This window comes from Mustela putorius, unplaced genomic scaffold (genome assembly GCF_011764305.1).
Source record: "Mustela putorius furo isolate JIRA1106 unplaced genomic scaffold, ASM1176430v1.1 tig00001118_pilon_pilon_pilon, whole genome shotgun sequence".
Classification (NCBI taxonomy): Eukaryota; Metazoa; Chordata; class Mammalia; order Carnivora; family Mustelidae; genus Mustela; species Mustela putorius.
The window spans coordinates 1,416,718-1,430,816 of NW_025421577.1; the positions used below are offsets into that span (position 1 = coordinate 1,416,718).

The window sequence follows — 14,099 nt, forward strand, 5'->3', positions numbered from 1 at the left end:
TATAGTTTCAATTCCTAGATACATTACACAGAATTTAGTAAGAATATTGGCAAAATATGCATTATTACTCTTGAAATGTTTTTTGGTAAATCAGTCTGTCTTCCATCATTATGCAGATTTGCAGGGGAGTGATCATTCTAAAAGTGTGCCTTTTGAAACAGAGGTAGCTAATGTACAGGTGAAATGATAAAAGGAATGCTATTTTTTATATTTTTCAGGGGATACAGGACCAATGGTAGCTGCGACTTTGAAACTTGGAATTGCTATCTTAAATGGGGGCAACTCCACAGTGCAGCAGGTAATGTCTTTAAGCCGTCCCCGTAATGTAGTCTTTGCACAGATGGACCATATTGCCATCACTTTGTTTTAGTCCCTGTTTCAGCCCTCCTGGAAGAACTATCAGTTGGAAAATTTTTCATTTTCTGTGTAAAAAAAAAAAAAAAAGCCTTTATGTGGTGGCCATCTCGCCCCAGGACTCAAACATCTAGGTTGCATGCTGCCATATGGGGCACAAACACTCTTGAGGAATCTGAAGTCCTATCAGATGTGTCATCCTGTGAAATTTGCATTTCATGTGACTAAGTGTAAAATGGTTTGCTTTATTTTTATTTTTTTTTTAAAGATTTTATTTATTTATTTGACAAAGAGAGCTCACAAGTAGACAGAGAGGCAGGCAGAGAGAGAGAGGGAAGCAGGCTCCCCCTGAGCAGAGAGCTCGATGCGGGACTCGATCCCAGGACCCTGGGACCATGACCTGAGCCCAAGGCAGCGGCTTAACCCACTGAGCCACCCAGGCGCCCTGGTTTGCTTTAATAGTGGAGAAAAGTGAATGTTCTTAGCTCAGGAGCCTAGTTTGGCAACATCTCTCTCATATTTTTCTGTATTGCCTTCTGTATGAGAAAGAAGAGTTTATGAACATGCAGCTAATAACTGTTGCGTCTTGGTAAGTTTTGGCGAGGCTGGGAAAGGGCTACCCTGAGGGAAGGAAAGGAAGTCTAATGAAAACCTTGGGATATTTGACTTCAGGTTGCTGTGAGCCCCAGAAACACGACAGTGGACAAAGCCCTGAGTATGTTCCTAGAAGATCTTTGATTCTAAGAAATACAGAATTTTTGAAGCTTGCCTTTGGGTTGGTGAAGATTTGGACTAGGTTAAGTTAGCAACCGAGAATAGCTGAAAAACTCCTCTTTACATTTTTCTTAAATTGCGTGCCTCTTTTTCTGTAAATAAAATTGTGACATTTGTAGACTGGAGGGGTACATACGTCTAATCTAAGCCAGGGTGCCTGACTTTTGCTTTTTAATGCCTCTGATGGTTTAGTGAAGCATCTGGACTCCTCTTGGTGTCATGTTTTTAAATTGCAAAGGGAAATCGCACAGGTTTACAAAAGAAACCACACCTAGTCAAATGTTGTTATTCATATATTATGAACAGGTTTTTTGAAAAAGTAATTTGTGTTCCTTTATGAACTTGTTAAATGAAAGATCTAGTGCTTGGTCTAATTATTGAGAAGAAATGATTAGCCTAAGTATTTTTAAGTCACTTCAACAATGACTGTGATGTGATATGAAGATCTCTGAAATTTCTACTGGTGACAATATCAGAGTCTGTGTTTGTTGCTTCTATTAGTAGTCAAAAGGAATGCTAAGTTTCCATTAGAACTAAGCGAAGATAATGATGTCTTTTTTTCCCACCCAATTTACAGATGTCTTTTTTTGCTTTCCATAGCAAATGACTACATGACTCAAATTAAAGGAAAACTGAAGAAAGCCCACCTACTCTCTATAATATTTAGCACAAAATAATTTCCCTTTATGTTTTACTTCAAAAGTCCTGAATTAGGTAGCAGATAGATTCAGAAATCCTTGGAGCTAAATGGAGCCATGAGAGATCATGTAATACAGGAACTTGTCTATACAGGCTTTTCTTTTTTCTGTAAACCTTCAGATACATATCCTACTAACTCCCTTTAACTCTGAGCCATATTCCTTATTTTAAACTTCCCGTGATTAGTAAGTGATTCATGTTTTATTAGACCAGGAACTTACCACACTCCCCTCAAAATGGCCAGGTGTTTGTGTATATTGTGGTATGTACATATTTGTGTGTATGTGTGTATACATGTGAGATGTGTATATATGTGTATGTGTATATATGTGTTTATATGTTGCATGTGTGTATGTACATTACGTGTGTATGTGTGTGTTTACTATTTGTGTGTGCATACATATACAACTTCTACATATTTAGTACCTTATATTACCTTTCACTCAAATTTCTAGAAACCAAATTACTACCAAAATGCTGACCATTTTAGCTCAGCCCTACTTTAGACAGCACTGATAACAGGAATTATTCACCTCCATTCAAGATTTGGAGAAAAGCAGTATCTTTCTTTTCTTCAAACCTTTGGTGTGCCTTCTGTCATTTTATCATCTTGTATGTGCTTCTCGTTTGAAACTTCCGACACATTGTCATCCACATTCAAGGCAGCTGTTTCACTGTAATATGTAATAACAAGCTAAGAAGGTAGAGCTATGCTCTGCTTTTGCATTTTTTACTTTTGTGTTTAATCAAAATTTTAACCACAGAATCTGGACATCATTCTGACAACAGAGAAGAAAAATGTAATTGTCAAAACGATTACTACCATTCCTTAGGTTTAGAGACCATGATAATGGAAACTACATTTCTGTCTATGACATTAGCATACGGTTGCCAACATTACCCGGGTTTAAGGACCTCACTTTTGTGTGGAAATCTAGGACTAGCATCTGGGTGGGCCTTCTTCCTAGTAAGCTTGAACTAAAAATCTGAATCTTCACATACTTAAAGAGTGACTAGAAGAGAGTTACGAGTGTTATTTTTCCCTGGACAATCATGGTGCTCATGATGTTTATGCTCCTTATTCCAAGCCAACCCTTTTATTGACATTGAAATCTACAGCCATTGTGCCTTGACACACTCGTCTCTATTTCTTGTTAAAGTTGTGGTCATATTTGTATGCACTGAGTGTTTTACATCTTTATTCCAGCATAGAGAGCATGTTTTTGTTGTTTCTTATTTAACATAGAATAAGATTTGTGTTCAGTGGCCCTGTGGTTTCTATATTTACTGTAGAAAATGCTTGACTACCTCAAGGAGAAAAAGGATGTGGGCTTCTTTCAGAGTCTGGCTGGCCTGATGCAGTCCTGTAGGTAAGCACACACCTCCCTTGTTTTGGTTCTACTCGGTGGGTTGTATCTTTCAAAGTTTTTGTTTTACTTTGCTGACACTAATGATACAGAGAATATTTTTTAATGATTAAGTATACACTAAAGTGGGACAATAGAGGATGTCATATTTTCTTATTGTTAGCTGTTAGTAATGTCTTAATTATTAACTTACTCAGTGTTAATGATGTCTTATAATAGTCTATCCTGTGATTAAATAGGGACCTTAGGGAATTAATGTGTATTCTGCATACTTGAAAATGAGCAGGCTATGAATGTTAAAAGAGGAAAAGGAAGATTCTGATAAGTTTTATTTGGGAGCTTGTAGACCATTTCTCATTTTCCCTAAATAAATGATCCCTAACCGACTAATTTATGATAATCATTTTCTATTTTTTACAGTATTTAAAATCATTCAGACAGCATTTGACAAAGGAATCTGACAGATACTTAATGTAATAAGCTATTCTAGCTGGAAAAACATGATTATTATAATTATATTTCAGTGTGCCTGTTAACTTTGTAATGTACACCCGAAGTTCAAACCCCATTAATGCCTTATGTTTGCCTTTCACACGGATCATTTCAGTGCAGACCCTGGGGAGAAACTGGGCTGCCACTAGGAAAGTATGGTTGGTAGACATTTAATTGGGGCATGTCTTCACTGTATGTTAATATTTGGTTTGCGTTTCATGATAGGTGATTTGTAGACACTTGCTCTCCTGAAGATACAAGGTTTTCTATTAGTCCTCTCAGTGTCTTTCTCCCTGTTATTGTAGTGTCCTCGACCTAAATGCATTTGAGAGACAAAACAAAGCTGAAGGACTTGGAATGGTGACCGAAGAAGGATCAGGTATTGATCACTTAAATTAAAAGGATCACCTGCCCCCCCTTTCCTGAAATGAGTCAATTACCAATTACCTTTTGAGTACAGAGAGATACAAGGTTATTTTTAAATGGCCCAAATGCTTCTGTGATTCATTTAAAAGTTCATAATTACACACTCACTCAGGTCACCCAAAACTCAACCTTCCCTGTTAGCCATTAACTCCTTTTTGTTCCAGACCTACTGTACGTCACCTTTCCCCTAGTTGGGTAGTAGATCAAGATCCCTTATTAGAGAATTATCTGTAAAATTATAAAGCAGATGGGTGAACCACATTAGAGAATGTTTGACTTCTTGTGGCTAATGTGGCAAATTGAAACTCTCAGATTCATTCTTCTGTCTTCTTAAAATAGGGGTAGTTTGAGAGACCCTTCCATTAACCATTATTCTGACGGTCTCCTCCCTTTTAGCACAGATATCTCATACATCCATATGTCTTTGCAAGTCCAAATTTGATGAAAAAAATTAAGAGTCGTTTTTAATGTTTAAATAATCGATCACTTAATTTACATGTGCACCAGTAGAATGGCTCACATAATCTTAGAGTTTTTCTCTAACAGATGTGTGTTTAAACTAGAAAATTTAACACATTTAAAGCAGAAATAACTATTGCTGCACTTGCGTTTCAGTATTTATTAAGAAAAATAATCTTCAGTATTTTTTTTTTGTCTTGATTTGCTTTTATTCTTTTGTGTTTGACTTTTTTCAGTTGATTTAGTTTCAGTGAGGCCCTGTGTGTTTATCTGTTTTCATTTGCTTGGTCTTGTTTGGAGTGGTCATCTTATCAATGTATTAGTTTTGGAACATTGGATCTTCAATAAAACTAATCTTGTTTCAAAAAATAAATTTTCTCCCACCCACCTTTTGCAGTCTGCTTACCTTCCTGAAATATTTTCAAATTAACTAATCTCTCTAATTATTTCTGTATATTTTTATTCTTATAATAGGTAAAAGAATTAGCTGCATGTTTCTTACTATTCTTTAAAAATTTTCATTTATGTGTATTGTAATGCTGCTACTACTAATGCCACTTTGTTTTCTGCTTGACATATGAATGTATAGATTCAATCATCAACTATCAGTCCTACCGCTACCTAATTGTGTTAGTTAACTTTAAGAAAAATTGCCAGCAGCCCTCTAAACTTACTTAAATTTTCCGAAATGACTATCCAGCCAAATGTCTTCATTATTAAGGGTTGTGTCAACAATTATATAACACCCAGCCTGAGGGCCCCATCTTGAGAACTCAGAGTCCTTACAAATCTCAGAGCCCATTACCTGCCTGCCTCTGGGGTCTCCAGGAAGCCCTGGGCATTTTCCTTTAGCTGTAAAGTGCCTGAAAATGAATGAATTCTCTCTCCAAAGTCTGGCTTCCCTGTCTTGGAATTAGAAATCAATTTCATTTTTCCCTACAGTTATTACTTAATGTTCCAGAGGCAGTCCCATTAATCATTCTTCATCATTGTTCATATCGGCTCCCACGCGGAAACAGTGGCCCCCCGCAGGCTTAGCTTACCGGGTCTCCTGTCCTTTGTCAGCCAGATACGGATTGGAATTAACATTCCTGAGTCCTAAATCAGAAATCACTTGGTGAGAATGACCATTCTGACGTGAGAATTAGTCACATCTCTCAATATGAAATTGATTTGATTGGTTTATTCTTTTCAACACACAAAATTGCCCAAACCGATTAACACTTTTTCTATTTTACTTCCTTACAAACAGCAAAACAAAAACCAACATTTCAACTTCTTTTTTTTTCCCATTTCCTTTTCTTTCAACTATAAATGTACTTTCTTCCCTTCCTCAGTCATCACACATGAGCGTGGTAATTATTACAAATGATCTGCCTTTTCTTTATTTGCTCCTTCATTTGTCTTTAGCTTTGTGTATAGTCTTGACAGTGACAATTTTTTGTGCATTTTTTCCTTTTATAGATTGTTTAACGAATAGATTATTTCATTTCCATCATTATGCATCCTTTTATTTTAAAACCCATACATCAAGCTTTCCTTATTTTTTTCTTTCCATGAGGATGTGCAGTTATTAACATATTAGACATGGAGGGGCAAGAAGCATTTCAGTTACATTTTTTGGATTTGTTTTGTTCCATGTCTTTCATTTTGAAGAAAATTCTGGTGGACCCAATGTTTGCAATCGTTGTCTAAAGGAATGAATCATAGATGTGTAGTCTCCCTGTGGCGTTTCTGTCTTGGACATACTGTGGCTTTATGGCTGCACCAGTGGGTGCATGGGAAAATCAGTGGTTATCAGGGTGGTGGGGGGCTGTGACTGGCTGAGTCTCCTCTTGGCCAGGAGGCTCTGCCAGTTGCTTTCCAAATATTGAGAGATCTGCAGTTTTTACTCTATTCCCTTGAAAACATCACACGTTAAAGACCTTCTTAACATAAAAACTTTTTCATCCTTGGGACTGAATTCGAAGAGCAGTAGAAACAGTTGCAAACTAATGTAGTAACACAGATAGTAGTTTCTAAAAGACGTGATATCCTATGGTAATAAACAAGGGGTGAGATTTCTGAAAAGTACCTAGTACATCAGCAAGGCTTTAGAGATCAAATCGTGCTCTCTGAACACTCAGTCTTGCTTTTATCAAGAGGCCGATTGAGAAAACAATGGTAATTCAGTCGTTCTACGAATAATATACTACTTTCCAAATTGAGAACACTTAGAGCAACTCTGCCTTTTGGCACATTTTAAAAAAATTTCTGTGACATGTCCATTCTTTTGTTTAAGGTCTACAGAAGTTAAGAAAAGTTTATACCCTCATAGGGGAAGGAAAATCGATCATTCCTCCCGGAATCCATAGAGAAGGTTGAAAAAAATCTCAATCTGTTTGAGGCCCAAACACTATAAACTCAGCATGGAGAAAAATAATCGGACACTCTAACTTTTCTCCAACCTAACCAGCTGTCTCTATTAGGCCAGATCTCTTCCTGATGATGAGAAAATAACCATAAATTGCATAGCCTTGGAAAATATTTAATTTACATGTACCTTTTTGATACCTACAACCACCAGTGAGATCTTGTCCCCGTTTTATAGATAAAGACGCTGAATGGTGGGAAGTGTACAAGGCTTGTCCAGTCTCACACAGTGAAATGGCAGGGTAAAGACTGAACTGCAGACTTTCAGCCTCCCACGGTTACCAGTTTCATGAGACAGTCCCTTCCTCCACCTTTTACCTCCCGGGGGCTTATTTTGTACTTACCATATTGGTTAGGTGGTATTTTTTGCTTTTTTACTTATTGCTCATTCCTCCCTTCAAAGACACTAATCTACTGCCAATTTTTGCACTTAATGTTGAAGTTGTAAAGTCACTTTGGAACTTTGTATGGTTAAACGTGATACTCCTAATTTTGTATTGAGATACCCTTGGGGAATACGTGCCTTTCTAAGGTTTGTACGTGAGGATTTCAGTCTAATGATTGAACACTCCTTTTTCCACGGCTGTTACCATCATGTATGTTTGCGAGTATTAATATCCCTTCTTCCTAAATTTCTCCCATTTCTACAAAGCCTGACCTCCCACTTGTTTAATAAAACAAAAACAAAAACAAAACCGAAAACCAGTTTTCCCTGGCAGGTGTGTTTAGTAGACTTGTGATGTGCTCAGTGTTGTCCTCTCTGTATACTTTTTAGCCCTGTGTGTTTTCCTTTAACATATAAGGAAGTTCAAAACCAAAAACCTATATGAATATTTAATATTTCATTCCATCCTTGGATTTTTTTTTTCTCAGAACCATTAATCCTCATTACAAAGTCATTATGAGCTTGAAAGTGCAATTTTTCTTCTTTCAAACTTCTTGGAATGTAGTAGGAGAGATCTTATTTTATTTTTTGATCTTTTTGTGGTGGTCCTAGACTTCATCAGCAAGATGAACTCTTGAAGCGGATCTCATTCCGCAGAAATTGTTTGATTTTTAAAAATTGTGTACAAAGCATTAACTACCAATTAACCTTTCTAAATTTCCATCTGTATCTGATAATGTGCTGAATTGAGGTTCTTACTAGGCATGTTTATAGTGACCTCATCAAGTTTGTATGAAGTTGCAGCAAAAGAATTAATTATTCATTTATTCATTATTAATCAAAACAATAATCAACACAATCTCTCAATATTGGCTATCCTAATTTTTAGTTAGTAGTTACTTAGTACTTTAATTATTTATTGGCTGTCTCTCACCCCAGATTTGCAGAGTCTGACACTAGTTCAGCTTACCCTCTGAGTTCTGACTACACTGCTCTACCCTTCCTCTAGGTCAAGTTTCTTTTCAAGAAAAGCCCGTGATGTTAGTTCGTGGCACTAAAGAGATTTTCCTAACATCCCTGCCCAGTTTTTAAACAGTAAAGCACTGATCGAAATTTGAGTGCTGTTATGTGCTAGACACTGTCCTAGGCATCTGAGTGCTTTATGGGCTCAGCGTTGTGTAGACAATCTTGGAAACAAATAATTTTGTGTGTATGAGTGGACTGAGTTGAAGAACTTAGCTGCCAGGCTCACGCGGTAAGGATCTCGGTAGAGGTAACAGATGGCCTGAAGTAGGTGTTTACCTGGTAAATAAGGAAGGCAAAGGAAGACATTTCAGTGGAAGGGAGCCGCACACGCAGGGCTTAAGGTACAAGGTATGACAAGGAACGTCACTGGCCTAATATGGCTGGAGAGAAATGAACAGACTAGAAGAGAAAGATAGTTCGTGGGACACTGTGAAAGCCTTTTGTGCCATGCGGAGGAATTCCGTGCTTTCTTTTTGAGGACACGGACAGTCATTATGTAAGTAACATGTCCGTAGTATTCCATGTTCCTAGCATCCACTGTTCCGACCAGTGACATTCAAGTGTGTGATTGACTCATTCCTCAGCTAGCATGCTAAGTAGACCCTGAGTCTTGCAAAGATAGCGGGGAGCAGCATGATTTCCTTCATGGAAGTTGGGAGCTCTGAGATTATTATGTTTAATGATAGAGTGAGGAAATTTTTGAGAGTCTGTTTTTCATAATTACTGTTAGAGGAACCCATCTGTTTCGTGGGAGAGTGTTGCAATTAGATTGCCTACCAGTACTGTGGGCAGTGCCGTGTACGATGAATCCCGCAGGCCGAAGGCAGGGAGATCTATCAGGGTGTCGGTGGATGGAATGGGTGAAGAACGGTAAGGATTCTGGTTGGAGGAATGGGAACTGAAAGGCAGTAAGAGGTTATAAGAGAAATAATCTGCAAATCCCATTTGAAAGCAAAAGAATGTCTTCCTCCATAGCTGACAGGTCCTTTAATTCTGTTATCCATGGGACATACCTAATTTATCTCGCATAGTGGTCGTTTTTGCTGTCTTGGATCTGAAAGAATGAAGAGTACATTTTATGCACTGGTGTCAAGTCGAGTGCACGGCGTATGTGGATTGATTAGTTACTACATCCACAACCCACTGGAAGTCTGTGTTTTAGAAACCTAGGTTTTTTGAACCTATGACTTCATGTCATTGAAATGTCACTTTGATTCCTATTGTGTGTTGCATATCTCAACGCAATTGTACTTGCTCAAACCAATTTTATTGTCCCAACAACCCTATAAAGTAGTTAGCTCTGGAGATTGTTAATTGCCATATCTGAATGATGAAACTAAGGCTCAGAAAGGTGAACAGATTTTCCCAAGGCCATATAGCCTGAAGATGGTTTTCCTTGGGTTCTAAAATTGATAAAAACAAGTAGGAGTTCACAATTTTAACTAACATAGGGTCCATGTAGTCAGTGATTGTTAGCTAAAGATCTTATTGATTACTGATGTGAGCTTTAGGAAGTGTAGAAACTAGAGCATACTGGACTCAGACCATATGATATTGAAATGACCTGTTCATTGCCTGTCTTTTCCATTAGACCATAAACTTCAGGTTCAGGCTTGTGTCTATCACTCCTTATGTGCCCAGGACCTCACAAGGTGCCTAGTGTGTAGATGACACTTAATGAATGTTTTTTGAAATTTACTAGACTCAAACCCTTAACTAGCCAGTAGCTAGTCCTAGCCAGGACCTTCGTCAAGTTACTTAACTGCTCATTTGTTTACTGAACTGCAAGATGGGATTTGTGTAACCCGTTTCATAGAATTATTGCAAACCTGAGATGAAATGATGAGAGAATATATCTAGCACAATGCCTAGCACACTGTGGTCACTAACTAAACATTACTTGTGAATCCATTTAAAAAACTGTATCCTTTGTCAGTTGAGTGGTAGTATAATTTAAGCAGCCAGTTAAACCATTTAAGCAGTGACAGTAAAATGCCCACATGGAGTCAAATACCTGACTTTTCAGTATTTAAAAATATTTTTATCTTAATCTTTCAGTTTTGCCATTGTACAAAATAGATATTTGAGTCCTCTGAAGATCAGTGATCAAAACTATTTCTTCCATGGTTTTGTCAGGGTGGAGGGCAGTGGGGAAGCACTCTTGAGTTCTAGTTAACAAGCTTTTGTAGGGAGTTCTTTGATGCAGCCAATCTTCTATTTCATGTTATTCACCATTTTAGCTTTCCATTATTGGAGATGCTGCCATGAAAAGACCTTATAACAAAGAGGATCTGAGTCTTCTAGTCTATTTATCCTAATTAAGTTGTTTTTATATAGGTAGTCTTTTCATTCATCACATTCATTTTTTAAATAATTATTGATAACTTTTAGCAATGAATAACGATTAAACTCAGCCTCTCTAGGTCACAGCATTGAGCTGTGTCCATGGAGGTTTTAGGTAACCAATAAAACAAACACTTAAGCAACTCCTTATGTACTTTTCAATTAATTAGATAAACCAATTAGTGAGTAGAACAGTGACCTTTAAAAATAATAGATTTTTGAGGGGCTGTTGGGTGGCTCAGTTGGTTGAGCATCCAATGCTTGGTTTCATCTCAGGTCGTGGTCTCATGGGTTGTAATATCAAGTCCCACATTGGACTTCGCACTCGGTGGGGAGTCTGCTTGAAGATCCTCTCCCTGTGGCCCTCCCCTCAGTTGCTCTCTCTCTCAAATAAAAAAAATCTTTAAAAAAAAAAATGAAAGTGATTAGATTTTTAAAATAGGAACTTATTTTACTGGTAGCTTGAATAAAGAAAGTCTACTAATATTATTTCCAAGTGAAAATGATGTTTTTGCAAATATTTTGGCCCACTATAATTGGCTTTTCAGAAAAATTGAACACATTTAATAATTAAAATCACCATATTCATCACCTAGGCATGTTGTTCCCATCTTTATTTAGTGTTCTTGCCACTGCTACTAATAATTGTAACCTTTCCACAATTTCTAAAAATGCTTCCACAAATTAGAAAGAGCCAATGAGGTTAGTGCACATGTTCTCATTTCACAGATGAGGACAGTAGGGAACACACAACCATCTCATCACCAGCAACAGTATTGAAATTACTCCCCTTTATTATGGTATTAGAAATCATAAGCCCCTTATAATGAAAAATGAAACCAAAGGAATGCCCTTTACCATATTTGCATTTGACCGTCATGTACCAATTACAAAATATTTTAAGAATGTCAGAGCACTTTCAACTGCATTTTACTCCATTTCGTTTTATTACTAATCTCGGTTTCCATCTTACAATGGAATTTCTTTTGCACACATCACAAAATAGACGGTTGGTCCTGTACCTTCTGCAGACATAAAGCCATCATCCATCTCTGTTACTGTACCACTTACATGCAGCATGGGGAATGGCAGCATTTTAATCAGATCGTAATGTGTCCGTTAGGCAAGAGCACCCCAGTTTATACCTTGTATCCCCTGATGGTAAATAAAGGCTTGGCCGCCCCCTCCCACTCTCCTCTTCCCATTGTTCTGCTGTGTTCAGCGTGTTCCTCTGTAAGTGAAGTTACTTGTATGTGTTTTGGTATGTCATGAAACTTCTGTGCATGCCGACAGTGAATACAGCCTTACGTCATAAATCAGTGTGCATGGTGCAGAGCATTTCTAGGAACATAAGTAGTCGATATATTTTTTTCGTTGTTAACCTTTCTGAGGACTTTCTTTCAAGGGTTACTTATTCCACATTGAGTATATGCAGTTTTCTAGAACAAAGACCATTTTAGATGGGCTCGCAAGGAGAGAGTCAATAAGTCTGTGTAAATAGCTCATCATATTTTGGTTTAAATGTTATGTTAAAGACTCTTCTGATTGAAATAGTTCACAGAGAGATACTGAGTAGCATCCGGGAAGAGTTCCCTTTATTAGCCTAGACTGTTCTCCCTTTCTTTGCTACCCGCCATGAATGTAGACACTGAGGAATGGGCTTATCAGCCATGGACTGAGAATCGCAGCAATGCGCACTTGAACTTGAACTTGCCACACAACTATCTGTATGCATGGTGATTTTAGTTTGGTCACCAAATATCATATCTTGCAGGGAAACCAGGACAGTGATTTTATGTACTTTTTTTAATGTTTATATTAGTTTTCAAAATGGTTTTGCTTCCTAACCCTCCCATTATACGAAGCCTCTCACTTTGAAAGTCACAGACTACAGACTGGTAAGTCCATCAGCTCTCTGTCCTTATAATCATTCATAATTTTAGTTAAAGTAAACACATGGTCATTGCATAGTTTTCTTTCTTGGCCCAAAGTATTTCCAGTCTGAAAAGTTATTATCATTTTTTTTCAAAGACATAAGTACATCCATCCACTTGCCAAACAACATTTTTGTGTCATTTTAATTTCTGAACAACACATTTAGATGCCAGAACGTACACTCATAACGTTGACAGTTTTTCCACTGACACTCTATGCTTTTGAAATCAACTTTCATTTGTGTGGTGCCGTTTTTCCGTTTGTTGCTTTTTTGTGTTTTCGCTTTCAGAGTGACTTGTGATCAAGATACATTTTGATTGAAATGTAGGTAAAATACCTGAACCCTTTTCTGAGGTGTCATGCTTGCCCCATAGATAGAGTTGTTTTTTTGTTTTGTTTTGTTCTGTTTTGTTTTTTGAAAGGTGAACGATTTATACCATCTGAACAGAAACCAGATTACTTTTGTTTTGTTTTTAAATGATGCTTCTGTAGCTCTGAGCTAGCCTTCTTTTCACCTTTCCTGCTTAGTTTCACTCACAGAGCATGAGCCAAAGTCTTTCTTTTGGTTTGATACTTAAAATAGGTCTGTTCGCTGGTTCTCTCCTCTGCAAGTAATGCTCCAACCAATGACGTCTCTGTATTAGATTTTTGAAGCTTTTACTTTTTTTAAATCCATAGGCAAGCTAATGAGACCATTAGTTGAAATGAATTAAACAGTTTCTAGTCATTTAAAATTCTTTTGTTATTTACAATTTCTGTTAATTATTCTTTAAATAAAAGAAACTCTTGGTCCTGTCTTCCTTGTGCATTGAATGCCTTTGCATTGAATCACTTGGTCTTACTCTGGGAACAAAGGAGACTTAACTTAGGTGTTTTTAAGAGATGTAGAGATCATTCCTAGAAGCACCTTATCCCCCCAAAAAAGAAAAGAAAAGAAGAAACATTTAAACCTTCAGGTTGTTTCTAAAATGTTGCCAAACCCATGCTGCTACTTTTAACAGAGAGAAACTTGAGTTTTAAGATTCAAATGTTCTTTTCTGACAAAGAAAAAGTACATCTATCTGCCAAGCGCATGATCGAATGAGCTTCAGATAGAACATTGGCTATGATTTGTGACTGTTTTTGGTTCAGAACAATGCTAGATCAACCTGCAAGTTTTATGGAGGTGGGGAGAAGGGGAGGGACAGGCCAGGGTAGTTGATCATGTCTGATTTCTCTGGATTTTCTGCAGGAGAAAAGGTTCTCCAGGACGACGAATTCACTTGCGACCTCTTTCGCTTCCTACAACTGCTCTGTGAGGGACACAACTCAGGTGTGTGAGACCCCAGGCTATGGGATGGTACCAAGGAATCAGAATTTTGAAATCAGTCAGCAGGCAGCCCTGAGCCTTCTTCAGTATGCTTAGTACATGCACGGTGACCTTTTGT

The 14,099-nt window shown here is 37.5% G+C and overlaps 1 protein-coding gene across 7 annotated transcripts in view; it reads left to right on the forward strand.

Annotated features, from left to right (window-relative positions):
* The window catches only part of RYR2 (ryanodine receptor 2), a 738,653-nt gene that overhangs the window by 660,853 nt on the left and 63,701 nt on the right, over window positions 1–14,099 (forward strand). For all 7 annotated transcript variants that reach the window (XM_045087357.1, XM_045087359.1, XM_045087360.1 and 4 more), the window contains 4 exons: window positions 219–298; window positions 3,121–3,197; window positions 3,992–4,065; window positions 13,904–13,984. In XM_045087357.1, the coding sequence (XP_044943292.1) occupies window positions 219–298; window positions 3,121–3,197; window positions 3,992–4,065; window positions 13,904–13,984 (312 nt within the window). The remainder of the gene's footprint in view (window positions 1–218; window positions 299–3,120; window positions 3,198–3,991; window positions 4,066–13,903; window positions 13,985–14,099) is intronic.